Consider the following 25,158-nt stretch of genomic DNA (forward strand, 5'->3'; position numbering starts at 1 on the left):
ACTCAGGAATGCTGCTTCTTATCTGATAAAGGATTTTAACTGGTAAGCTTTTTGCGGTGCTGTGTGTAGCTTCTAGCTCAGTGAGGTCCTGACCCATAACTAGAGCTCTTAGGCACAATTACAATCCAAATCAAATCAATAATATTATGGCTCTTAACAAAAAAATCCCATCTCTGGTGCAGTTGCATTGGCAATGTTGGGAGTGATGGTCTAGTCATGTTTCTTACCACATTTTGCCAGGGGTGCTTGCTGCACTTACACCTTGGTTTGCTCCAATGAATTAGAGTCGTAGAGAAGTATGGCTGGAAAGGCTCTCCACAGGTCATCTAGTCCAGCTCCCCATTTGAGGCAGGATCTTCCCTATCCAGACCATCCTATACACATCCACTGTCTAACTGCTTAGCAGAGTGACACAATGAACCCTGAAATAACCACAAGGCACCCTAATCTGCCACAGGGGGGCAGGAGGAACATGCCAGCCAATGTTATGCTGTTGCAAAGGTGGTTAAAATATGCTAAGAAGATCCCAGGAAGAGGGCCACGCCACTGCTACAGAGGAAAGCAAAAATTCCCACAGCCTGTACTAATCTGACCATGGGGTTAAGTTCCTTCCTGACCTCATCTATGGTGACTGGTCTGACTCTGAGCAGAGGAACGAGATCCTCTAGTTGGGAACCTACAGTTTTAAGAGCCGGCAGAAGCATTGGTGTGCTCCAGTCAAAATTCTCATTCTTGGCTTCAGCCAACACCCAGTGCTTCTGAGCAAGGCTTAAAAAAACTCTGACACATAGCAGCAGGAGTGGAAAAAATTCCCTCCCGGTCCCATGTGGCAACCAGCGAAGCCCAGAAGCACAGGAAATACCCATACCAGAACATAAGTACCCCTGTGCCTAGATCATCCCTGACCAATGCCTGTCCAACCTCTTCTTGGACACCTCCAATGACAGAGTCCACAATTTCCCTACGGTAGTCTATTCCACAGTGTTTTAACAGTGAAGAAGTGTTTCCTGATACCAAATCTAAACCTTTTTAATTGCAACTTCAAGCTTTTGGTCTGTGTCCTACTCTCTGCAGCAAGAGAAAAAGATTTTTTCCCTCTTTTTTTTTTTTTTTTTTTTATGGCAGCCTGTCAGGTATTCGAAGACTGCTATCATGTCCCCTCTTAAGCATCATTTCTGCAAGCCAAACATGCCTATTTCCTTCAGTGTGTCTCCTTGTATGACTTGCCTTCCAACCCCTTTATCATTTTTGTTGCCCACCTCTAGACCCTCTCTAGCTTCTCCATATCCTTTTTAAAATATAGGGCCCGGAACGTCACACCGTATCCTAGATGAGGCCTAACCAGTGCCAAGTAGCGAGGCACTATCATTTCCTGTGTCTTGCACCTAATGTCTCTATTAATGCACTGCAAATCTGCATTTGCCTTTTGTGCAGCTCTTTCACATTGCAGATTCGTATTGAACCTGTGATCTATCAACAAGGCTCCCAGATCCTTCTCCATGGTGCTGCTATCCAGCTAGGTATCGCCTATTTTGTATTTGTATTCCTGATGATTCTTCCTGAGATTCAGCACCTTGCACTTGTCAACACTGAACTTCATTCTGTTAGCTCCAGCCCAGGTTTCTAACCTGTCAAGATCCCTCTGAATTTTGCTCATGTCCTCTAACATGTTCACAGTCTTTCCCAGTTTTGTGTCATCTGCAAACTTGTTGAAGAAGCACTAAATTCCAGGATCCAAATCATTAATAAACACCTTGAACAGCACTAGACAGAGAACAGACCCCTGCGGGATTCTGCTCGAAACCTCCTGTCGTTCTGACATGGATCCATTTATAACCCTTTAGTTGTGGCTACTGAGCCAGTAGTCTCTTCACTTTATAGTAGTTTTGTCTAGCCCATATTTCTCTAACCTGTTTGTGAGAAGTTCATGTGGAAACCTGTCAAAAACCTTGCTGAAGTCCAGATACACTACATCCACAGAATTCCCTTGATCTACCCAAGTAGTTACTTTGTCACAGTTTGTTTGTTTGAGGGTAGGGGCATTATACTGGCCCTTTTCCAGGCTGCTAGTGTGGCGAAATGCTGGATTAGAGACTCCGACACCGCTTGGTGAGCCGCGGACTTTACGGAGCGAGCAAGTGTGCGGCTTGTGGGGCGGGATAAGAGGTGGCTCGTCGACCGCCATCGAGGTTCGCCTTACTGGCACAAGTAGGCGAAACGCTATACGCTTTCAAAGTTTATAGTAAAAGGGTTTATTCAACTTACCTGGCCTCACCCTCTTACGAATAAGAGGGGAGACTGGCTGGAGCGAAGTTGCAGCTCAAGTATAAGCGAGGCGGTATGGTAAGGATTTCAGTTATAGCTATTACTAAACGAACATTTTCTTTTGGGTTGACTCAAAAGATAAGACTACAAAGTTACATAAATGTGAAAAATGCCACGCGGCAGTTATACAAAATGAAGTAAAACATTTACATGACCTTGTGCCGTGGGGCAGTAGAACATTTATGCTGCGGTTTCATTTGTAAATGGGTTAATAGTGAGTATATTCTTTTCTTCATTGGGCCTATTGGGAAGTTTGGTATAGACAAAGGCACTTACAGAGTTTATACGATTTTGGATACATTTTGCAACACAGGAACAAATGCATAGAAATATTATAATAGGTATAAATAACATGAGGAGTGTCGAAAGTAGGTTAGATAGCCAAGATGAAATATTAAATCCTAATGCATTAAAAACTTGAGAAAGTAAGTTGTTGCCAATGCCAGCGATGCTGTTGACACGGGTAGCTATTTTGCGAATGCTATCGACTTGTTGATTGAGTGGGATGGAAACATTAGGGATCGCAATACAACATAGGTCATTAGATAGGTTAAGGTATTGGCATAGGCCACCGTGTTGGAGTAATAAGGTGTCTAACGCAAGACGATTTTGTATAGTCATTTGGGAAGTGGCCTGTAACTGCTGGTTAAAGAGAAAAAGGCTGTCGGCTGTACGGTTCGCTAATAACTCTACTTCCTCGGCTAATTGGGCTAGTGCAATGCGGGCTTTTGTAATGCCGACTCCCCAGATAAATAGGCCTTTGGCAGCCCAACTGAGTGTTTGGACGACTCTTTCGTTGTTGGTTAGCTGGCTCCAGACTGGGCTATATGTGGTTGTGCGCTTAGATATATGAGCTAATAAGGGACTGGAGGGGGAGGCCGTGTTGGCCATGAGGGGAGGACAAAAAAGAATAGAGGCGAGAAAACAATGGGTATTAGTAAGGGAGGCAGGCAAAACGGTGAATAAGTGACCATTGGAACATGCCCAGGCTAGGCCAAGGGAAGCTGGCATGTTTTGCTGACAAGGGGGATTTCTTGGGAAATTGTGTTGTGACCAAATGGGGGGTCCGGTTGCGTACGGGATGGGTTGTGGAAGTCTATGGCTGTCACAATGAGCTAAAACAGCATGTAATATTGGTTGATAAAAAGCAAAAAAACGAATTGTTACCATGGCTGCCTGGAGCGCTTAAGCTGAGCGCGTGGGAAATATTCCAATTAGTTGGGAGAAGGGTGGTACGTGAAGATGTAAAGGATATAAACCAAGGGGGAGAAACAGTATGAGGATTCCAAATTAATGAAGAATCGGGGCGGATCCAATCTTTACCTTGAGGATTCCTATGGAACGCTCAACAACGCCATTTGACTGTGGTTGATGTGGGATGTGGGTGTGCCAGATGATGTTGTAGGTACTTCAGAAGGTTACTAAGGCTTTTGATATAAAGGGTGGTCCTCCGTCGGATTGCATTTCGTTTGGCACTTGCCAGAGGCTCATGGCCTGGAGTAGTGCAGATGCTAGTAAAAGTGTGGACGGTCGAATGACAGAAATTTGTGCACCTGTGTCTAGTAGGAACTTGATTTCTTTTGCTTTTGGTGAGCGGAGATGGGTCTCTGATGGGTAGAGTGATGTAGGAACATGGGTCTCGGAATTGCTGAAGGTTGCCACCGAGGTTTATTGCCTCGGTGGCTGCTACTCATTTTTTGGCTTCGGTTGGCGGTTAGGGTCCCATCCGAATTTGATAGCAAGGGTTAATTGTTCTTCTTCTGAAAGTTTTCGTAGGGTAGCCTTGTCGAGTCCAGATCATCCCAATAAAAATCCAAATCTTGCTCGTTCTAGAGGTGTCCGAATGGGTGGCCCTTCGTTCTTTTCTTTTCTTTGCGACTCCCATTGCCCTTGTGTTTGTGGTGGTTGCCACTGTCCTTGGGTTGCCATACCTTGGGAACTGCCGTCAGTGGTAGCGGTGGTAGCTGGGAATGCTTCGCGTTCGGGGACTTCAGGTGAGAATTGTTGTTGTAGGTGTAAGATGCTGCTACAGGGTTGCCCGACGGAGGCGAGCATGATGAGACGTACTGCCTGTCCGTAGACGGTCCCATAGACTTGATACACCTCCTCTACTCCTTCGGTGGTGACGGGAACTCAACCGGGGTCCAGCAAGTGCTTTTGGGGCCAGCTTTCATCTCTTTTTTCAAGCTTAACTCCGTCTATGGGATTTTTTTTGGATTCCATTGTAGAAACGAGCATCCGACTATTGCAAAGACTAGTTGCAGGGCCCGTGGCCTTTGAAGGTTGTTGAGGTCTCCTTCATGTCCTCTGTAGGTACAACGCAGGATACCTCCTGCAGCTAGGGCAGCAGGAGTTAGCAGTGGTAGCTCATCTGTGTCATCGAGTAGGCTTGTATCGACGCATGTCCCTCCGCTCCATGTTGACTGTCGCATTAGGTAGTGCGCCTCCGCTTTATCAAGGGTTTCTGCGCCGTGTTCTAGGACCAGACGGCCTAGCCACGTTACGGGTGTTTCACCTGCTCGTATTCTGGTGTCTAAGTAGAGCTCTCGGAGTTTGCCGCGGTCTTGTGACCGGAAGATGACAACTGTCTTTTCTTCTTTGTTGTCCGTTGTGACTTTGTGGGTGGTAACAGGCAAAACACTTGGTGGCGAGTTCACTGGTGGCAATGATGGATAAATTGCTGGCGGCGGGGCAGTGACGAGAGCTGGGGGGTTGGGCTCTGAGTACGGGGGTGGCTCTTTTTTTCCGCGCTCCTGCCAGGAGTGTTTTGGAGCGGTTGGGGTGGGGCGAATATATTGCTCCGCCTCCTTTAAGTACTCGCGATACAAGATTCGCGATAGGATTTCGGTTATAGCTATTACTAAACAAACATTTTCTTTTGGGTTGACTCAAAAGATAAGACTACAAAGTTACATAAATGTGAAAAATGCCACGCGGCAGTTATACAAAATGAAATAAAACATTTACAGCTAGCACCTCCTCCATCTCCCAAGACTTCATATATTATTGCCAGGGGCTCTGAGATCTCCTCTGCCAGTTCCTTTAGCACCCTGGGAGGTTCATCAGGCCCTGCTGACTTGAGCTCATTCAGCTCCATCGAAAGCTCTCTGACACTCTCATTCTTGCTCTCTTGTTCTCTCATTCTTCAGCTTGTCCCCTTCCTTATTCATACATTTTTTTACTAGGTGTCTGGGTCATAATTTGCAAGGCACTAGACAAGATCTCTGTGGGAATTACTGCATCTTGCAGGATAGGGCCCTCAATTAAACTTTGCAGACTAGGAATGAGAGTTTGGCTTCATGGGTACGCCAGCAAATTGTCTGCCATCCCTATCTTGTTAATTCTCCACCAGCTGCTCTCCTCTTGGAAAGGCAGAGTTCAGCTAAGCTGATGCATGCAACACGTGTCAAGAACAGAAGGCTAGAACTTTACAAATACCGCTGATGAGTAGGAGCATCAATCAGTGATGCCCAAAATGACATTGGATCTCAGTCCAGCCCTGTTTTGTAGCAGTTATTTTTATTTATTGCGCCCCTAGGAACAGATCCTCCATGTAGACAATGAGTGCTTCCAATAAAATACTCTGATGGAAAAATCTCATCCTCTAAAGCAAATATTTGATCTTAATCCCCCTTGCTATGTGAAGGATTATTATTATTTATTTCTATAGTGAAGAGGCAGGCCACCTAAAGGCCCTTTTATTGTTTGGAATATTGCTAATAGGAATGCAGTAGTTTCTGTCAGCAACAACATGCCCCTTTGGTGAAGAAATGCAGCACCCTCTCTGTGGTCATTTCCTGGTCTGGAAGGTGTTCCCATGTGTTCTTTCTCCTAGGGGCACTGAACTGAAAGTTTTGGCCATTTCATATCATCTGTGATAACTTTGCACTTCTATAGCACCTCTGATCCAGTGATTTCACAACATACTGAAGGCCTGATTCTGCCATTGTGACTTAAGTAGAGAAGTGACTTTCCCTGTAAATAGTGGCATGGATATTAACTAGACAGCTCATTCAGTAAGCCACAGATCACCAGGAGTGAGTCAGAGCCCTGAAATAATCTATATTGGCATCCACATTTTACAAGTCAGAAACTGATGCAGTGAATTTAAGGAACTTGGCCAAGGTTTCACAGGAAACCTGTGGCAGAGCCAAGAATGGCACTTTCATGTCTTCACCTTTTAATTTAGCCTGCAGATGCTATCCAAGGCCATTGAGACTGAAGTACACTCGTGCCCCCAAGATGGCCCTTCCTATCACAGTAAAGTTTGCAGCATTGAGCCCGTACCTACCCATGAAAAAGTGGATTTTGGTTATCAGGATGTTGATCTTGCACTTAATGTGCATGACACTGACTTCAAACTTTAACAAGAGAGAATGAGGGATTTGTTGATAGCCATCAAGTCTTTAAGCTGATTTTATCAGTCATCAAGTCTTTAAGCTAATTTTACGGCAGTGGAAACCCTTCTAACCATAATGCTATAGAAAGTTATTTTGGGAAAGATAGTGTTGCACACCCAAATAATGGAAGAAAAAAGGAACTCTTGAAATCTGAGTTCATAGCCTCTTAGTCCTGCACACACAGGCCACATCCACATGGGAAGGGGCTTACATTTACAGCAGCACAGATAGTAGTAGTAGTACAAACTTGTGCCTCTTCTTTGTGCTGCAGTGCACGTCCCTGCCTGCGTGCTTTGCAGCAGGGCACGTTGTCCCACTGCGCTATGTGCTGTGGGAGGACTGGCTGGGGCACAGGATCCCTCAGGGGGCTAACTGGCAGGCATCCCCTGTGCTGAGGCACCCTGTGCCCCAGCCCGTCCAGGAGCAGCTCATGGAGGAAGAGAGTAAATGGTCCCAGGGCTGCCAGCTCTTCCATCTCCGTGCACTGCGAAGCCCCCACACCAAGGCACCCTGAACCGCCGCCAGGCACTCCCCACCTGGCTGGGGCCCAGTGTACCTTGAGATGGGGGAGTAGGCAGCCTTGGGTTGGCTGCTTCCATGTTTCCACATGCCTCAGCGAAGGGCTCCACAGTGCAGAGACAGGGGAGCAGCCCAGCCAGCTGGGGAATGGCAGCCTCAGCATGGGACTCTGCAGCGCGCCTGGATCTGGCCACTCAGTCCATCTCGCCGTTGCTCCACCTAAATGCACAAAATCTACATGTGCACTCTCCCAATCTCTGTAGCCCAAATGTTTCTGAAAAAGTGTGGGATTGGGAGCTGTGCAGAAAGAAAATTTGAGTTGTATTTTGTTTCTTTGTGCTTCTAGGTAGGAGTTGCTATGCAAACCAGAGATGTAACAAGCTGTTCACAGGAACCCTGTAATTCTTTATGTGGCAAAATTACCTGAACTCTAATGCCTCAGCCATAATGGAACTGAGCAAAACGCAGTCATCTCTATTAACAAGGATCCAGTGACAGCAAAGGACACGCTGACAGATGGGTCACAATTGCTGCTTGCTTAGTAGTATTTTTCAAGACATCAAGGCACATAACTATGGTGACTCCCAAGCTTCAATTATTTCTTGATGGTGCTAAAACTGAGCCTTGGGCTTCTTACATTTTTAGAAGGCTGCCTGTAAGATGCTATTTAAATAATTGTTACTGAATTTTCCTGGATCCTTGTGTGTGAGTGTTGCTTTGTGTGGTTTTGGCCTGTGGATCCATTTAGTTTCTCACCGGTTGCTAGACAGAGGGAGGACAGGGCTGACTGATATCTGTGTGTGCAGAAGAAGCCCATAGTTGGGTTACACCAGGCAATTGTGATCAGTCAGTACAGCTGTTGCCAGCCCTGTCCTGCAAAAGATAATTGTGTAGGGTTGAGCTGCAAAGGAGCTGGGGCTGGAAGAGTATGTAAGGCTGGCAAAAGTTGGCTTTATAAATCATCTCTGCTGAGAGGAGGGTCACAAAACTACTTCAGATTCTTGGTTCCTTGTTTTTATTTAAAAAATGAAGAAGGATCGCATTTTGAAAATCCCAGTTGCTTGCTTCTACCTGCCTCCAACATCTGACCTGTTCAAACACTGCTCTCACTAGTGCAATGCACGCTTTGCTAAATTTTTCCTCCTTTCTTCAGTCTCTCTCTTTGTTTTTCATTCTTCTTTTCACATGCCCCTGGAGTTTTTTCCTCTTGCAGCTATTGCTATTTTCTCCTAAGCAGAACACAAATCAGAGGAAGGTGGCAGTTTTTTTTATTTGGGAGGGGTAGCATAACCTACCTGGGAAAAACTGAGAGAAGAGACAGGACAGAAATGTCTTGCCCAAGGCCTCGCCACCAGCCGGTTACACAGCCAAGCGTGGAACCAAGTCCAGTGTCTGAACAGTTAAAAATTCAACACAGTGAGTTGGTCATTCCCATTGAACGCCATCCTGTTCCAGCCTGCATGGTCTGATCTCAGCAGTGACAGAGTAGAAAGCACTAGCGTGCAGGCACTGCAGTCTGCTGGAGAAAAATGATCGGGGAAAGAGCTATGGGGTGGGGGAAAAAAAGAAAGGTTATTTTGTAGGGCTGCGGACATCTCTTCAGAGGAAGTCCTAATATCCAAAAGCCAGTTGGACTGGGTCAAGAGCAAAAGAGACAAAAGGAAGGGAGCAAGTCATCTCGCACTAGACTTCCTCTCCACCCTGCCACCCCCAGTGGGACTGAACACCCACAACTCCAGGTGACTTCAGTGGGATTTGAAGACATCCAGCACCCTGCTGGATTTGGACTGCTTTCATGCCAAGGGCTTTTGAATGTCATGGCTTCAGCACAAGGGGAAAATCAGTAAACTCATTTTGGTTGTCCCACTTGTCTTTGTACGGCTTCATTTCAACTTCCCCACCTTTCTGTATCATGACACGATTGCAGGAATTAAGACATAGCTATATAGAACAGCTCCAATTTAAGCAATAATGATTAAGAAGCAAGGCTGTGTATTCAAATAAAATGCCTTGATGAATGCTTTGGGGGCAAGGCTAGCAGGACCGGGCTTAAATTGATACGATTCTGTTACTTGAATGCGAAGTGTGCTGGTTATTCTGAGCACAGTACGTGCTGAAATAAAATTAAAAGGCTCTCTGAGGCTGGCAAGTGCAAGGATGTTGAAGATATTCTTTTGTGTCTCCCTAACTGGTATCAGCCTAACGTAATGAAGGGCTGACAGGCGGGCTGGCTGGGGGACAGAGGAGCGAATGCAGAAACTCAGAGCTGAAGTCACAGGTTCACATCCCTTTGGGTCACCTTCAGAGCCACGTTGTTACTTTCAGTCTGCTAAAGGGCCTTTGCAAGCTGCCCTGAATCTCAATCCATTTTCCGATTACAATTACGCAGGTGCCTTTGTTGGAAGGCTCTGCAGAGACCTAACGGCATGAAGATTCAAGTGCTCCATTTCTCTAGACAGCTCCTTGCAGGTCAGGGCTGGGGCACTGCTGATGCTTGTCAGCCTTAGACTCACAAATTCCTTTGGTCCTTTTTTATTCTGGAAAGGCTGAATCTGATTTGCATTTCTGTACTGGTTATTTCCAGAAAAGACCCACCCTCAATTAAACATTCTGCTTTGTTATTAAGAAGAACATTTTCATATTTAGTTCTGTATTTTTTTTAAAGTGATCCAGTTTTGCAGAATAAGGCTAATAATGCCTTAGGACATTTATTCACAAAATAGGACCATATGAGGTAACAAATGGGTCCATTTTTTGCTTTGGTTCTGTTTCCAATCTACTCCCTCTCAAAAAAGAAAAGGAAAACGTGTTCAGAAAAAAACCAGACGGCATCTAAATCTGCACAATATAAACTGGTTGGTTGTGCAGAATTATTTCCAAAACCCTAAATGTCTGCATTGCCAAATGAGCTGACACTAAATGACACCACTATTCAGGCTGTTTTGAGTATACAGAATAATAATAATTCCTTTTGCCTTTCTTTAATGTATACATAATAATAATAATAATCCCTTTTGCTGTTCTTTAATGTTTCCTTTGCTCAGCCTGGCAATGAGGTTTAAGACTTGTATGATACTCAGATCGATTCAGGCCAGAGAGAATTCTGAAAACCTGCTGACAACAGAGCCAGGTAGAGAAGATAAATGGCAGTTTAGCAGCATGGTGGGTATCTAGATGGCTTATGAAATTGGTCCTTGGACACGGGCTTCCACTTGCTCACCAACTGGTTCCAGGTTAGGTCAAGTATTAACTGAGAAGTTCTTGCAACCTGAGGTTCTGATTCAAGAAGGCACTTAACCCTATACCTAAATCCCACTAAACCCACATGTACATTTTAGGTGCTTTCCTGAACTAGGCCCCGAAGGCTGTTGGGTCAGGTTAAAGGAAAATGTTGTTAGTGTCCTGCTGTGATCCCCTTGCCTAGCCAAGGTCAGCTGCAAAATACACCTTTATAACATGCACCCTTGGCTTGGCTGAGAAGGCAGTCTGACAGATTCCCTGCACACCCTTCAAGCCCTGCTTTTGCTTCATGTTGTTAGTGTGTAGATTCCTAGAGGGGACCAAGCAGGTCAGCAGGTGAGGGCAAACCTTAGTCTCCCGCCAGCGTTAGCCTTGACCCTCCCCATGCATGTGAATAGTACAGACTGATTTTTCTGCAGAAGAATTTTATTAGATGTTGCTAATGTGGTGATTAACGCATCCTTCATTGTGCACCCTTGCTGCTGGTCTCCTTTGGACAAGGGCAGGCCCTGCCAGTGTCTGTGCTGTGTGACCCAGTCCCCTGGGGTTATGGCTTGAGCACCTTGCACCAGTGTTGAATTAACTTACGTAATTGTTCACAGCAACACAAGGAGAGCATCTTCCTATAGACATCCAAGATGCGGGCTGTCGTCATTCAAAGCCCTAACGGTTGTTACATTTGCTTTAGTACATCTTGCCCATCTAGTCCCAGATATCGCCACAAACCGCAGGACTTCATCCAAATCTTTTAGAGTGGAAAATGGAATATCTTTATCATGTAGTTTTATGCAAGAGCAACCTTATTTTTAATCAGCAGGATGCTAGCTGGCATTGACAGCACAGTAGATTTTGAATGCTGTGTGTGGCTAGTTCGGAAGAGAGTGCATTTCACCCAGCTCTGCCTTTGTTAACACCAGGCCCCATAACCACTTGGCCTTTTCAAATAAAGAATTAAGCGTTTTAATAATATGAACAGCTGTTCTGATGGAGTCATTAAACAGCTAGTGGCTGCTGACTGCTCGAGGAACGAGGAGTGGGCTCATGTTCTCAAAGTCTTGTGCTTTGTTTATTCCCCCTCACCCCATCCTTTCCTTTGACACCAGAAAGCTGGTTGAGCTGAACAGCAAATCTGCCTGGCCTTACCTTTAGGCTTTGTTGGGCACTTACGGTTAATTTTGAAGAGTAATGAGCAGAGGCACAAGGGAATTTTTCTTGTAGTCTAAATCAGATGGTCTCGTGGAGCCCACACACACTATCCATCCGCTCTCCTTTATACTGGTCTGGATCTGTGCATGTAGGTGCCACTGCCACATGTGCATTTTGGGACTGACTCGAGATCTGTTGCCAGCCTGGTGAGAGGGTCTTTGCTTTGACTTTTCTGGGGCTCGTGTCAGGGCATTTTATGAATTACAAGGAAGAGGAATGTGAGTAGTGTTTACAACACATTCTGTTTACACAGTGTGTTTCACCCAGGGGATCCCAAAAAGCTTCTTAGATTTTATTTTTTGCAAATTAAAAAAAAAAAAAAAGTTCGCTGCTTTTTTTTCACCTGAGCTGTGTTGCTTTCTCAAAGCACAAGTTCTGTTCTACAGAGTGACCGTCTGCGGTTGATAAGCAGGTCGGGCTGGTCAGTGCTTGGCGAGATATTTCTAAGTCAAATCCACCACGGTGCAGGTGGAGGTGTTGGAGATGGAACAGGCTTTGGATCCAATAGATGTTCTTCCTTCTGATTCATCTGGATGTAACATCCTGGCATAGTGCTAGGGAGCATGGTGATATCAAAGATGCTGTCTCTCTAGCAAGGTGGAAAGCATCCCTGTGAGCTATCAATGCAATGGGCCTCTAGTCACTCAAAGTACTATGATATTTATTGACTTGGGGATGTCTAGTATAGATATAGGCATGTCTGGGTCGTGATCCAGTTTGAGTGACAGGTCTGTTAGACTAACATGCCTAGTTACAGTTACAGTTTGATAAGGTACGCATTGGCGTTTGCCCGAAGGTGTTGTGTGCTGTTGAAACAGTGCTTTTGTGCAACCGTTCTTGTGCATGTACACATGGGCTTTAAAAAGGTGTCCTTTTGTAACCATAGGTACCTCGGTCCTCTGAAAATGAATTGTATACCATTTGCCACAGCAGCCCTCTCTTTCAGTGCTGCTAATTTAAAGAACTGCTTTCCAATTTGCATCAATTACATTGAACTGTCTAAAAGAGACTGCCATGGTGGTTCTGGGGAAACCTTCCCTTTCAGCACACACGCCACATCCTTATCAATCTCTGTCCCATGCATCTTGCAGCACTCTGTGCTTTGTGCTCGTTTCAGAAAGGAGCCTGAAGAAAACTGTATCAGGCATATGTAGACTTGCTAGTGAGTGAGAGAGAGGGAGCGTGCGAGAGAGATCCTAGACTGACTGAATAGGTGAGATTAAGAATAATATAAATTGCATCTGACATTGATGCAAAAAACCATTGTATTTCCGGTTTAATTGGAGAGCATTTACCATTAATCTCCCATTGGATATGAGCACTGAGACGCTTGCTGGGTTACTTTTCTCAGAGTTGTTGTGGCAGGGTGTATAATTACTCAAGTGCAGCAAATAGATACAGTCAAGTTATTATAACAGCTAATACTCCAAGGGATCTGCTGCTCCTCTGGTGGTCAACCAATTTCCCTTGGTGTGTTAACTGAAGTGGAGAAATATCATAAAAGCAGGATGAAGCAATTCAGAACCAAAATTGTGGGTCTTTTTACTATGCATTTAGTCAACCCAAAAACACAGTTTTATGGTTAGATCACAAATAGATTATTTCCAGTAATAGCCTTGCTCCTTTGTAGCACAGTTCTCTCATATCCTGACTTGATGATTGTTCTTATGAAAAACGTGAGTGAATATGAAAAATGTTGGTTAAAACTTTTGGCCAAAGTTTTCACATTTTCATCACACACACGAGGTTTTTTCTTTTTTTTCTTTTTTTCCATTTTAAGCATCCAACACATGTCAGATATAAACAATTATTGGCGGAAGGGGGTGGAGAAAGAAAGGTTTAACAGAAATGTTTCCATTCTAAGTTGCTATAGTGAGGAAGATGGTTGTTTTCCATCTAAAAATTCCTTAATCTTCAACATCTGAACTCTGGGTTTGCCAGCGAATATCTGGAACATTTAAACTGAAAATTGACATTTTGGTGAAATGTCAGTTTTGACACGCATCCATTTTTGCATCAAAATATAGATAGTGAATTAAAAATTAACAGGCTCTAGTTATGTTTTTCCCATATCTTTGCTTTACTGTTCGTTTCAGGGCTTCTTTTCTTGCAGTTTCAACATGTATTTGTATGTACCTTTTCAGTACTTTCTTTTCCTGCTTCCTTGTCTTAGCTGTCACAACTCAATTCAAAATTCAGCTATACTTTGTTCTGTTGTGGATTAACAATTTGAATTGATAGGACTAGTATTAATCAGATTTTATCTGTGAGCAGTTGCCTTAGACAAATCAGATGTTGCATTAATAATGTTCAGTTTTTCTGCTTGGAGATTAAATGTAATGTAAATGCATCGTTATAGGAAAATGCTAATAGGTTAGCCAATGAAGGACACTGGGGAAGCGTTATGGATTGGGGCACTGTGCAGGGCACTCGGATCTAGATCCTTTTCCCAATTCTGTCATTCACATCCTGTTTGAATGATCCTGGAGGAGGGCACAACCCCTTCTACCTTCAGCTTTCGTTCTGTTCAGATGCCATTGGAAGCAGGCTTTCTTTACCTGTATGTACAGTGCTTTCCATTGCAGTCTGGATCTCTGCACTCTCCTGTAATACATATGGGCTAGGGACAGACATTACACACAAACCAGATTAAGTGACCATAAATTGGTTTAAAACTGTGACAGAACATAAGTTCAGTGCACATAAACCAGTTATAAAATGGCTGAAACTGGTTTAAGATGAACCTGGTTGAATGTAGTATCAGACTTAACTGATTTGGGTCAAACAAGTTTATGCAATGTCTGTCCCAGACCCCTTTCTGGTTTAAGTTAAACCAGACTCCCCCAGCATCCCAGATGCTTTGCAACCCTGGGCTGGGCTGTTTGTTCCAGAGAACAGGGCTGGCTCTACCCTTCTGCTCCCTGACTGGAGCTCTGGGGGAGACTGCAGGCACAGCAGGGTCTGCCTCACTTCCCCCTGCCCCTTCCCCCCCGACACCATTTGCTTCTCAAGTAGGGATCCCCCTCTCCCTCCCTCCCTCCTATCTCCCACAACATGGACCCCAGTCCCATGGATTCTGGGCATGTGGTATGCTAGCTAATGCTGAGAGATAGGTAGGAGTGTGTGTGTGTGATGCTAGCTAATGCTGAGAGATAGGTAGGAGTGTGTGTGTGTGTGTGTGTGTGTGGGACAGGACCAAGGCAGATGGGACAGTGTCTGCTTGGGCTTTTTGGAGCTAATCAACAGGTCAGCTGGTAATGTCCCTCCATTCTTTCCTTTGAAAAACATGTTTAAGAAGAATTTGAACTAATGACAGAGGCTTTTGTTTTCTTGAAGGGCTGCTAAATGCTGTGTTATCAGCTCCCTGCTGGCTCCTTCACCTGTCAAGTTTGCAGACAGTATGAAGAAGCAGGGAAAGGGAGATTTGAGAAGCTCAGTATCATCAACAGATGCATGCACTGCACACCCCCTCTTTGTCTCAGGTTGCTAGCCTGGGGCTGGGGCTGGCAACACTCCCACCGCTTGAGCAGCAAGTGGGGAAAAGCCTGGGACTGTGCAGGGTGGGGGTTTAAACCCTTCCCAAATCAGAGCATCCTGTGGGGGCCTGGCCACACTCCTTGTCAGCTCAGCAGTGCGGAAGGGAATGGAGGGCTGCTGTAGCACCCCCCCCCCCCAGCTTCTAGCCTGAGCCACTGCAGGCATGTGCCTGCATTTCCTCAGTCCAGAGGGAATGTCTGTTCAGTTGCAAACCAGTTCAACCTAGGCAGGTTAGAATAATCTGCAAAGATTGAATCAGTTCAGGCTCAGGCTTTTTGAATGTCTCTCCATAGGGGGTCTGGTATAACTAGTACTTCAGTGTAGGCCCTAAGCTGCCTCCTTGAGTAAAAGTCCCATGAACTTTGTCTTCAGTGGAGTTCTAATTAAGTGAAAACATCTAGGTCGAGTCCCTATTTAGTTTTCAGATTGTTTTTACCAGTTGAATGTATGATGTACACTCAAAGTTCATACTCTTTTGCCCCTTTAATTTCTAATTACCATCTCTTTCTGTATTTTCTGCACTGAGATGCTGATGGTCCAGTTTTATCCAAAGTTGTTGTGTAGCTTCATGCTTCTTTATTAGGCACACTGAGGCTTTGTTGAGCCTAGAAGGTAATAACAAAGCTGTCTGGCTGCCCTTGCCCTCAGTTCCTTACCATGAGATGTCACTGACAAAGTCCAATAGATAGAGGCATCTCTGTGACATGGGCATTATCAGTGACAGCACTGGTGTCAAGAAGTTGGGGAAGTTATAAGACAACTTCACAGGAAAGGAAAAATGAATTTCCTCTCCATTTCTGAAAGGCACAGGATGTTACAGGAATTTAATTCAAATGGAGCTGGGCTCTTAACTTAAACATTTAGGGCCCTCCTTCTCCCCCCCTCCAAAACAACATTCAATTTTACAGAGGCCGTGTGTGGCATTTAGAGATTTAACTCGCTGTAAATCAAGTAGTTAAATACTAAATGGCATAAATGACACCTGCAAAATTTCTCCCATAGTAAACCACAGGCTCCAAATTGGTGACTGGGTTAAGGACCCTTTAAAAATCAGGCCCTTAAAATAGATTTGAGTTGGGCAGAGTGGAGGAATGTAGTTGTTGTGGAGATGAGTCATATTAGTAGTTAGATATAGACATAAAACTACCTCATTCACTCTTCCAGGTAGAATTTCTTTGTTGATCTGGTCCACAAGGGAAGGCCTTGCCATTTCATCTGGAAAGGCTGTTTAGTTTTCCTGGTACCTTCCTTTGGTCACCTGCTACCACCAGTGACATCTCCCAGGTGGGTATTTGCAGCAGCAGTGCCAGAGGGTTAAAAATGCACATGTTGCTTTATGTGGACTGGAAAGCAGCTCTGCAGTTTCTTTGGCTTAGTCGTGCATCTGCCCAGAAGCCACCTAACTGTTGTCTGCCTCTGTCTGAAGGGTGGTAGGAGGTTAAAGTCTTCTGTTTGTCTCCACCTGAAGGATGGTAGCAGGTTACTGTCCAGAAACTCCAGCCTTTGTTAGACATTAATCATCCATAATCCTGGTGCTGCCAGAAGGCTGGGCTTCTCAAGTTGAGCATTTGTACCTTGGAATAAACAAAGGTGAGTGTTTATACAGAGGGTGGAGCAGAGGAGTGGTACTACCCTTAGACTGACTTATCTCACACACGTTGTGGTGGAGTAAGAGAGGATACAGAAGGCTTAACACTGGATCCTGGTCTTTACTGAGCAGGGTTTCTCAGAGCTTAAAGGGCACACCTTTTCTTCCCTCCATTCTTGTTGAGCACCAGGGCAGAATTCCCACCTAGGCCTTGCCCATGCTGGGGATTTCAGCCACAGACCTAGTTGTACCATGCAAACCCTTAGTGCCAACAGGTTGAATTGCTACAGGCCATAGTTTGTACCAGCACTTAGGACTGGGATCGCTAGCAGTGATACGAATCCTCTCTCTTCCTGAGCTAGGGTTTGACCCAGTGTGTGGCAAATCTTTAGTGCTCGAGGAAATGCTGCAGAGGCAGACCCTGCATCTGTAATGGCTGACACACCCCAAGGTAGTGTGGTTTTCCAGCAGTGGGCCAGGGCCACCTCTTCATCTGGGCCTTGCCAACCCACTGCATTTTATAGTGTGTGTTAATAGGAGGTGGCGGCAAGTGGTTCTGTTTGGTTTTTAAGTCCAGCAGACTGTGAATTTGCCCTGTACTCCATGGCACGGCACTCTGCCTTCCTGGCAAGAATGTCACAACAGAGGAAGCCCTGGCCAGCGTCTCTACATCTACTTAGAGCAGTTTGGCTCTACCCTTGCATTCTTGTGTAACCACTGTCACCAAGAGTGATTTGTCAATATGCAAATCACAAGAGACTGTTTGCTTTGGATGTTGAGCTGAACCACTAGAGTCTTTGGACTGGTCTGGAAATCTTAAAGGAGTAGCCTCTCTCTTTGTCCTGGCACTGCCCGTTCTGGGCCCGGCCAAGGATAGGAACGTAAAGCTGCTCAGAATTGCAGAGATTCTTGGCTTAAAATGATCCAAGGAGAGGGGGGAAGACATGTTATCTGTTCCATACTAGTCTGTCGGTCCTCAGGTGGTGTTTACTATGTGTGAAAGTTGCCTTTGGTGAACACATGCTGACTGTTCCTAATCACTGTCTTAACCTGCAAGTGCTTAGAAATGGATTTCTTGAGGATCTGCTCCATGATGTTTCCAGGGACTGAGGTGAGGCAGACTGGTCTGTAGGATCCTGGGAACTACAAGGGCAAGTCATGTCTGATCAGTCTGATTGCCTTCTGTGATGAGATGACTGGTACTGTGGATGTGGGGAGAACAGTGGATGCGATGTACCTTGAGTTTAGGAAGGCTTTGATATGGTCTCCCACGGCGTTCTTGCAAGCAAACGAAGGGAGTTTGGAATGGACTGTAAGGTAGATAGAAAACTGGCAGCATTGTCTGGCTCAAAGGGCAGTAATCAATAGCTCGATGTCTAGGTGTCAGGTGATATCAAGTAGAGTGCCCCAAGGGTCAGTCCTGGGGCCAGTTTTGTTCAATATCCTCATCAGCGACCTGGAAGATGGGATGGAGTGCACCCTCAGCAACTTTTCAGATGACATCAAGCAGGGAGGAGTAGCAGGATTGGGCTAGGATTCGGAGACATCCACAATTCAAGGATTCAAGGGTAGGGCTAGGATTCAGGGAGACATCCATAAATTGGAGGATTGGACCAAAAGAAATCTCATGAGATTCAATAAGGACACATGCACAGTCCTGCATTTAGGATTGAACAATCCCATGCACTGTAGGTTTTTAACACCCAGCTGGACAAAGCTTCGGCTGGGATGCTCTAGTTGCGAGTGGTCCTGCTTTAAGCAGAGGGTTGGACTAGATGACCTCCTGATGTCCCTTGCAACCCTAAGTTTCTATGATTCTGTGATTGTTGGGTAAGAGACTTCAAAGTTGTACGGGGCAATTAGTATGTGGCCGCAGCAATGTTGGCAGATGGAGGTTGTGCTGCTTTAAAACTCTGTGCTGCATAAGTTGATTCTAGAGCAGTGATTCTCAAACCGGGTCTTCTGAGATCCTTTTAAGGGTGCTGCAGTGTGCTGCGCAACATAGCGCTGTCGGGTGTGCCGGTCACCTTGCACGTGATTCACAAGATAAACCCAGAGATTTCAAATAGGTATCCACAGTGTTAGAAACATTCTGACCTGATGCGCTCTTTCTGAGTTCCCTGCAGTTATTCGAGTATTTTTATGTCGTCAAGAAAGAAGTGAAAGCTAAGAGCTGGCATTTCCCAAGGGGTGCCCCAAATCTAAAAACATTGAGAATCACCGTTTAAGCCATCTGCACCGTTAATGTGTATGCTATGTGAAATTTGGTGCAACTGGTGCTCTTCTAACAACAAGAAGACTTAAGTAAGAAATGGATGGAAATACCAGGAAAATGTTAATCCAGGTTGCTGAGTTTAAGCTTCATGTTCACGATCTCGCTGACAGCTTTCCTCACAGGTTTCTCTCCTTTCTGCAGGCCAGAACCAAAGCCTGGTACATGAATATTACATGAGCTCCCCACTGGAAATTGTTCTCCCTTTCCATTTTTGGTGTGCGGATGCTGTTTTTGTTCCAGTGTTTGTGAAGCGTGGTCAAAGTTTAAAAACAGTTAGCCATTCTGGAAATGTGATCCTTGAGACATCTTTGGGTGGAAGGTGCTTGATAAGGGCACAGTGTCAGTATATTTGTGTAAAACCTATAGGTGGGGAAGAGCTGGCTGTGTAACAGAAGGCCTCTGAAAAGAGCAGGAGGGGGAGAGAGAGCAGGTTTCCCTGTGAAACAAGTTGGCTAAATCTGCCCTTGATCCCACTAAAGATTTTGGAGGACTGTAGAGACGATAATACTAGATGTTACAAATAAATGCCAGGTTCATACGAAAAGCTCCCTAGTGAGCGATTCCTACCAGCTTGCTAAGGAATAAACCCTTACAATGGCTTGGATAATACACAATAAGCTGAGAAAATGCTTCCTTCACTTATTAAGAGCATCCCAGTTTTTCTTGCTTTCACTTGCATAACCACATATAAAAATACATATTCTTTGTGGATTGACAAAGAACCTAGAACCCTCTTTTTGACCCCATGGTCCCCATGCTGGTGGCAATAGCAGGCAGTTTTCCCAGGTAAGTTTAACATCTTTTCTCTTCAGTCCTGGGTGCATTCAGAGACCATTAACAAAGATGCTTTGGTGGCAGCTTAGGACCTCAAAAACACCTGACCCCCCCGTGGAATATAATGCAAGCCTGTTTTCAATGGGCTATTAAGGGGCCATTGAATTGGAAATAGTTTTATTCACTACTTAGGCCTGATACAAACCAAAGGCCCGTAGGTCATGGGCTCTTCAATGTTCTGACAATCTCTGGATCCATCCTATGCCTTCCTTCCTTTTCTTAAACGCTAATGTTAACGGTAGTCCACAAACACGCATTGCCTTTGCATACCTTTCCCTCCATAGACATGGGTTTTCCCCGGCATATTTTCTTCCAGTAGTATTCATTGAATCTTCCCCAAGCAAATGGATGAGGCAGGACTGATAGTTCTCCCTTAACCGAAGGAAGAATATATTTATTAAATGCAGAAGATACTTATCATAGGAAGAATAGCAATCAGTGGTGACTGGCACATCTAGACCTTGAGCTGGATCTGAACTTGTCCCAAACTGAGGCTTGGTGTGCTGTGTTTCCATGCCTGGTGATAGCACTCTGATACCAAGGTGTTGGGCCTCTGACAGATAGTGACAGTAGACAGACAGCAGTCTAGTTGAGGCCCCTTTCTAATTGTGATGGACTGTTTTCAACTGCAAATTAATTTGAACCCAGGGATGCCTCTGTGTTTAATAAGTCCTCAAAATGAATTTCTCTCTCTAGAAGACCAAGCAGCCAGCATACAAATCTTGCTGTGTTTAAACTGCTGTTACAATTGCAAGAGGCAAATGGCTCTTAACTGCTGCCAGGGAAATGTAATCAGTGAATAATTTCAATGGAATAGCACCAGCCACTTACAATTGTCAGACAGCAGCTCCCTTACAAGCTTTGAGATCCCTCTTCATTGTAGGATGAAGCCTGCTTGTCAGCGTAAGCATTTATTTGTGGCCTGCCATTTGTTCAGCTCCCTTGTTCTCCTGCTACTTGATGGATAATTGCAAATTACAAGCAATGACAAACATTTCTTTGTTTCCACTTAATGGGGTAAAAGACCCGATGAAATATTTCAGGCCATTTGAAGAGGAAGATGGATGAAGCCCATGACACTATACCTTGACAGAGAATGTCAGTTCGCTATTGGTGGACACATTATACCTAATGCTGGAAGTGGTTATACAACAGGGAGTATCCTTTATAGGAGTCTACGGCTCCTAGACCTGTGTTCAGACCCCACCTATCTAACTGGGAATACCTTCTGTGGCAGTGACTCTATATGGTTTTGGTTGACAATTTGGGGCTTAATCATTAAAAGTTTATTGAGGAAGTTTGTCTTCTATTGAAGTCAGTGGGAGTTGAGGATGCTTTGAAATCTCACTTACCTGCTTACCTTCCTTAATCAGGTAAGGAGGCTGTTACAATCCACTGGTTGATGCACAGGAAGCCTGTTTATTTGGACATAGATACTAAGATAATAGATGGCTTAGAAATCCTCAACAAGACTGTTTATATAGACAGGTTAAGTATATTTCTCACAAAGGGACAAGCAACACTGCCCCTGGAGATTCCAGATGTTCAGCCCATGTTTTGGGCAAAGTGTTTAATTTGCCATGTGCTGTATTCAGACCTCTCCTGGGCTGACCATGGCACTTTGCAAACGTGTTTAACTGCATAACATTTTCCTAGCCTGTGCAACCTGTTGAATCTTATGCTGACAAACCGCTTCTGTAGCTATGCAACTGGAAGGGGTTAAAGGCCATCAGAGCTGGGGAAATAAAATAAATTGGAATACATTCAGGTTAGGGGATAACTGGCAGCACAAACAGCCTCTTCCCTGCCTTGTACAGGAATTGGTGGCTCATAATGAAACTAGACAGCAAGTTTGTTTGTGCTCGAGACGTTCCTGGCCAGCATGTCTAGTTCAGTTGGGCTCACCCATCCTGTAATCGTACTCTCACTGCCCTGCCCCCACTCTTACCCTAATTGTTTCCTTCACTGCAGCAGCAGCAGTTTCAAAGGTGAACAGTAAAAACATGGGGGAAAAGAGGTCCTGATAAGCGGACAGAACAGGTTGATGGTCTAAAGAAATTTGATGTGCTCGTCCCAGGAGCAAGGAGAACAGTCAGTGACATGGGGAAAGGGGTAAAAGTAAAAATGGTCTCAGGGAATACTTTTTCACCTACAGAGCCAGTAGTTGCCAAGAGCTTATCAGGAGTTAAAACTGGATGTTTATAAGGATAGTAGCTATAAAAGTAGGCATTAAATAAGCAAGAGTTTAGGGAAGGGATAGAAACCTGGTAACAAAATTAATCGGCCTCTAAGTAATGTGGTTTAGGAGGAAAGTCCTTATGAGAAGGCTCTACCAAAATTGCCTGGTGCTGTGTTCTTGCCTCTTCCTCTGAAGCTGGGTACTGGCAGAGGCGGGATGCTAGAGCAGACGGCGCTCGGGTTAGATCTGGTGTGATCAAACAATCTTCTGAAGCTCCACCAAAAAGGACTTCTAAAAGGCCGCTTGTTTTGCCTTTTATCCTCAGTGGTCCTTTAGGTGCTGACTGGCTCAGGGCTGATAGCTGCACACTAATGAAGGGGAAATCGCAAGTCTTGATAAAGGGAGGTGATCTTCTGACGTCTGAGTTTGAATCCAGCCTAGAGTTGATGTTACCGAAAGTTTCATCCATCCAGTAGGTGCCATCTGTGAAATAACCATGTTTTCCGTAGGAGCTGGAGTTTACATCCCAATAGCTGTCATCAGACTGGGCAGTATCAAACTTGGCAGCCACTTGGGCAGAGTCGGGGGATTTAAACAAGGTGCTGGAGAGAGAAATACCCTCTCAGACCTATAAACAGCTTCTCTATAGGAAAGAGCTGGTAGGGCAGTGTGAGGAAACTTAAGTGCAACTTCTATAAATAAATGTCAGACTGTCTATTGTGCACCTTTCACAGGCTCCAAGATCATTTTTGAGGCGGGGGAGGGGACTTCAAGAAAAGTGAGACAAAACCCTAGGTGTTCAGCTTACCATCAAACAAAAGCAATTATGCACAATCGCTTTTACATTCACATCTCCTGTGGATTTTAGTGTATTCCCATTCTACAATGATTTATATTCTTGAAGTGAATTAGCATAAAGCTGCAGATGGCAAGATTTGCGGAGTAATACCCCATGCCAATGCACTGTATAGCTTTAGAACCAAGAAGCAAATGAAGATCAGCTGTTTTTGATGCACCTTCCAGCAAATGCTGCAAGAGGGCAATACATTTTTTCCTCTTAAATTCCAATTTGATTTGACAAAAGCCTACCTACCCTCCAAGAATGAGAAGCAAAGAGTCATGGCTTGTCCAGTGCTATCTGTTTAGAAGTTTGCAAAGATCTGCATTACCTTCAGTGAAGAAAGATGGGTCCAGTTTACAAAGAAGTGTATTTAAATCTTTGTGTTATTAAAAATATTCATAAGTGTTTTGCGTTTATAAAACAGTGCATCTTTTTTCTAAAGCCGTTAGAGTTCGCTGCTGCCTGTGCGTGTACAAGCCTTTGACTGAAAAGGTAAGAATTATGTAGAACAGCTGTGTGAAAGTAATTTGCTTTCAAACCCTGATGCATTTTGATTAGCACATATGAAAGAGTGCATTGGGACTGCTGCTCCTTATCCTCCATACAAGGGCAGCCACACGCATTGCAGGGCTCCTACTGATCATAGTGAAGCAGGACCTGGAGTGCACTGAAGCCAGCTCAGTTACCCTACAGTGGAACATTTCCAATTCATTTCCTTTTCCTTCCCATGCTGTCTTTACTCAAACATCTGGTCTCACACTCCTCCTGCTGCTGTGGCTCTACTGGAATAGCAGCTTGATCATGCCCCATATACAGTACATGTTGGAGGGTACTGAGCATGTGTTCTGCCACGTGAGTGAAAAAGCCCCCTAAAAACCCAGGTGATGGTAACCAGGGAGCCAGTTTCTCATGGTCGACAGCAGTCACGGTCAGGGGTAGACGCCAGCAGAGATGAGACCTGCCTAATGCCCTCAAAGCAGTACAGTGTGCATGAAGAAGCTTCTGGGCACCATGTCCACAGCAGAAGTCCTGTAGCTATGTGCATCCCCTTCAGTTTCCCTAAGCGCAGCCTGGAGGACTGAGACCTGGAAGGTCCCCATCACTGTAACTGGTGGTCTCAGCAGTGCTGATGAGACAGTAGGAAGATAGCGGTTACACCTCAGCCTTTTCAGCCTTCCTTGTCCTGTAATAGCCATAATGGCGCTATTACATGAGGAGCATCCCAGTTGTTCAAACAGGATATTTAGGAAGCACAGCTCCAATCATTGCAGACTTCTTTTCAGTCTTGTAAATGCATATGGGAGATTACCAGCAGCAAAGTATATTAAAAGGTTAAAAGGCATCCCTGGTGGGGAAAAGGCATTTATTTTTGCATCTCTGTTTTGTTTTTGTTTTTTTTAAGTAGTGTCTGAATAAAGCTCTTGGTTAAGAATATATCAGACACATGTTTCTTTTAGCAAGTTTCCATTAGCAACTGTGGCATGAGAAGCTCTTGATTCCATAAAAAAAAAAAAAGAGAGCCTTTCCTGTTTTAACTTCAGTCTCAAGAAGTGGCTGCTATTGCTGAGCTAAAAGTAGCAAAGGATTTGTTGGGAATAGTCTGTATTTTTAGGGTGTGTTTTTTCTGTCCTGTTTTCTTGTCACTGCAGGAAGCAGATTTGGGGGCTGAGGTAGAACAGTTTCTGCAGAATATGGAGAAATACATGATGCTAATTGTCCAGTGGAAAGAAGAGAAGTAGAGCTGATGTATTAAAAGCAACAACAAAAAATGCCCACAAAACATCCATGGCCCAAATTTAAAAAACAGGACTATTGTTTTTCTGTTTGCCAATTCCTGGTCTAGTTGATGCAGTATAATTCTGGCAAGGAGAGATGCTGCTGTGTGACACCCTTGCAAGTGAGCTGTGTGGTTCATGCCACTCAGATCTGTCTGTGGTGGTTTAATGCCACAGACAGTCATCTAGCATACAAGGTTAGCAATCATTACTGTGCAGCTTGATTCACTCAGGAAGACCCATGGAGGTATAAATGGGGGGGAAGGTAGAGGATTTTACTACTTTGTTGCTGGCAGGGGGCTGAGAAGATGCACTAAGGCCCCAAACCAGCAGAGTCATCAAAGCATGTGCTTAGCTGTATGCGTTGAAGTAATATCACTGAAATCAATGGGAGGACTTGTGTGCTCAAGCATGTAATTATCTGGTTTTCTAGGTCAGG

General features: G+C 44.7%; 2 protein-coding genes across 5 annotated transcripts in view; one reads left to right on the plus strand and one right to left on the minus strand.

Annotated features, from left to right (window-relative positions):
• LOC149854103 (sphingosine-1-phosphate transporter SPNS2-like) overlaps positions 1 to 25,158 on the plus strand; it is a 166,216-nt gene that overhangs the window by 47,985 nt on the left and 93,073 nt on the right. The gene's annotated exons all lie outside the window — the stretch shown is intronic.
• LOC149854104 (uncharacterized) lies at positions 1,871 to 3,336 on the minus strand. Its single transcript, XM_090026313.1, has 2 exons — positions 2,763 to 3,336; positions 1,871 to 2,199 (listed from the first exon to the last, which is right to left on the minus strand). The coding sequence occupies exons 1-2, from the start codon at positions 3,334 to 3,336 to the stop codon at positions 1,871 to 1,873; spliced, it is 903 nt and encodes a 300-aa protein (XP_089882439.1).

The sequence above is a fragment of the Crocodylus siamensis genome, chromosome 13 (genome assembly GCF_052110815.1).
Source record: "Crocodylus siamensis isolate JL-2025a chromosome 13, ASM5211081v1, whole genome shotgun sequence".
In the NCBI taxonomy this organism is placed as follows: domain Eukaryota; kingdom Metazoa; phylum Chordata; order Crocodylia; family Crocodylidae; genus Crocodylus; species Crocodylus siamensis.

Excerpts from the sequence above, each read along its gene's own strand:
- LOC149854104 (XM_090026313.1), bottom strand. The coding sequence starts at position 3,336 with ATGCCAGCTTCCCTTGGCCTAGCCTGGGCATGTTCCAATGGTCACTTA. Across the intron at positions 2,200-2,762 it reads CAACAGCATCGCTGGCATTG|TAAGGCGAACCTCGATGGCG; the intron begins GCAACAACTTAC and ends TACTTGTGCCAG.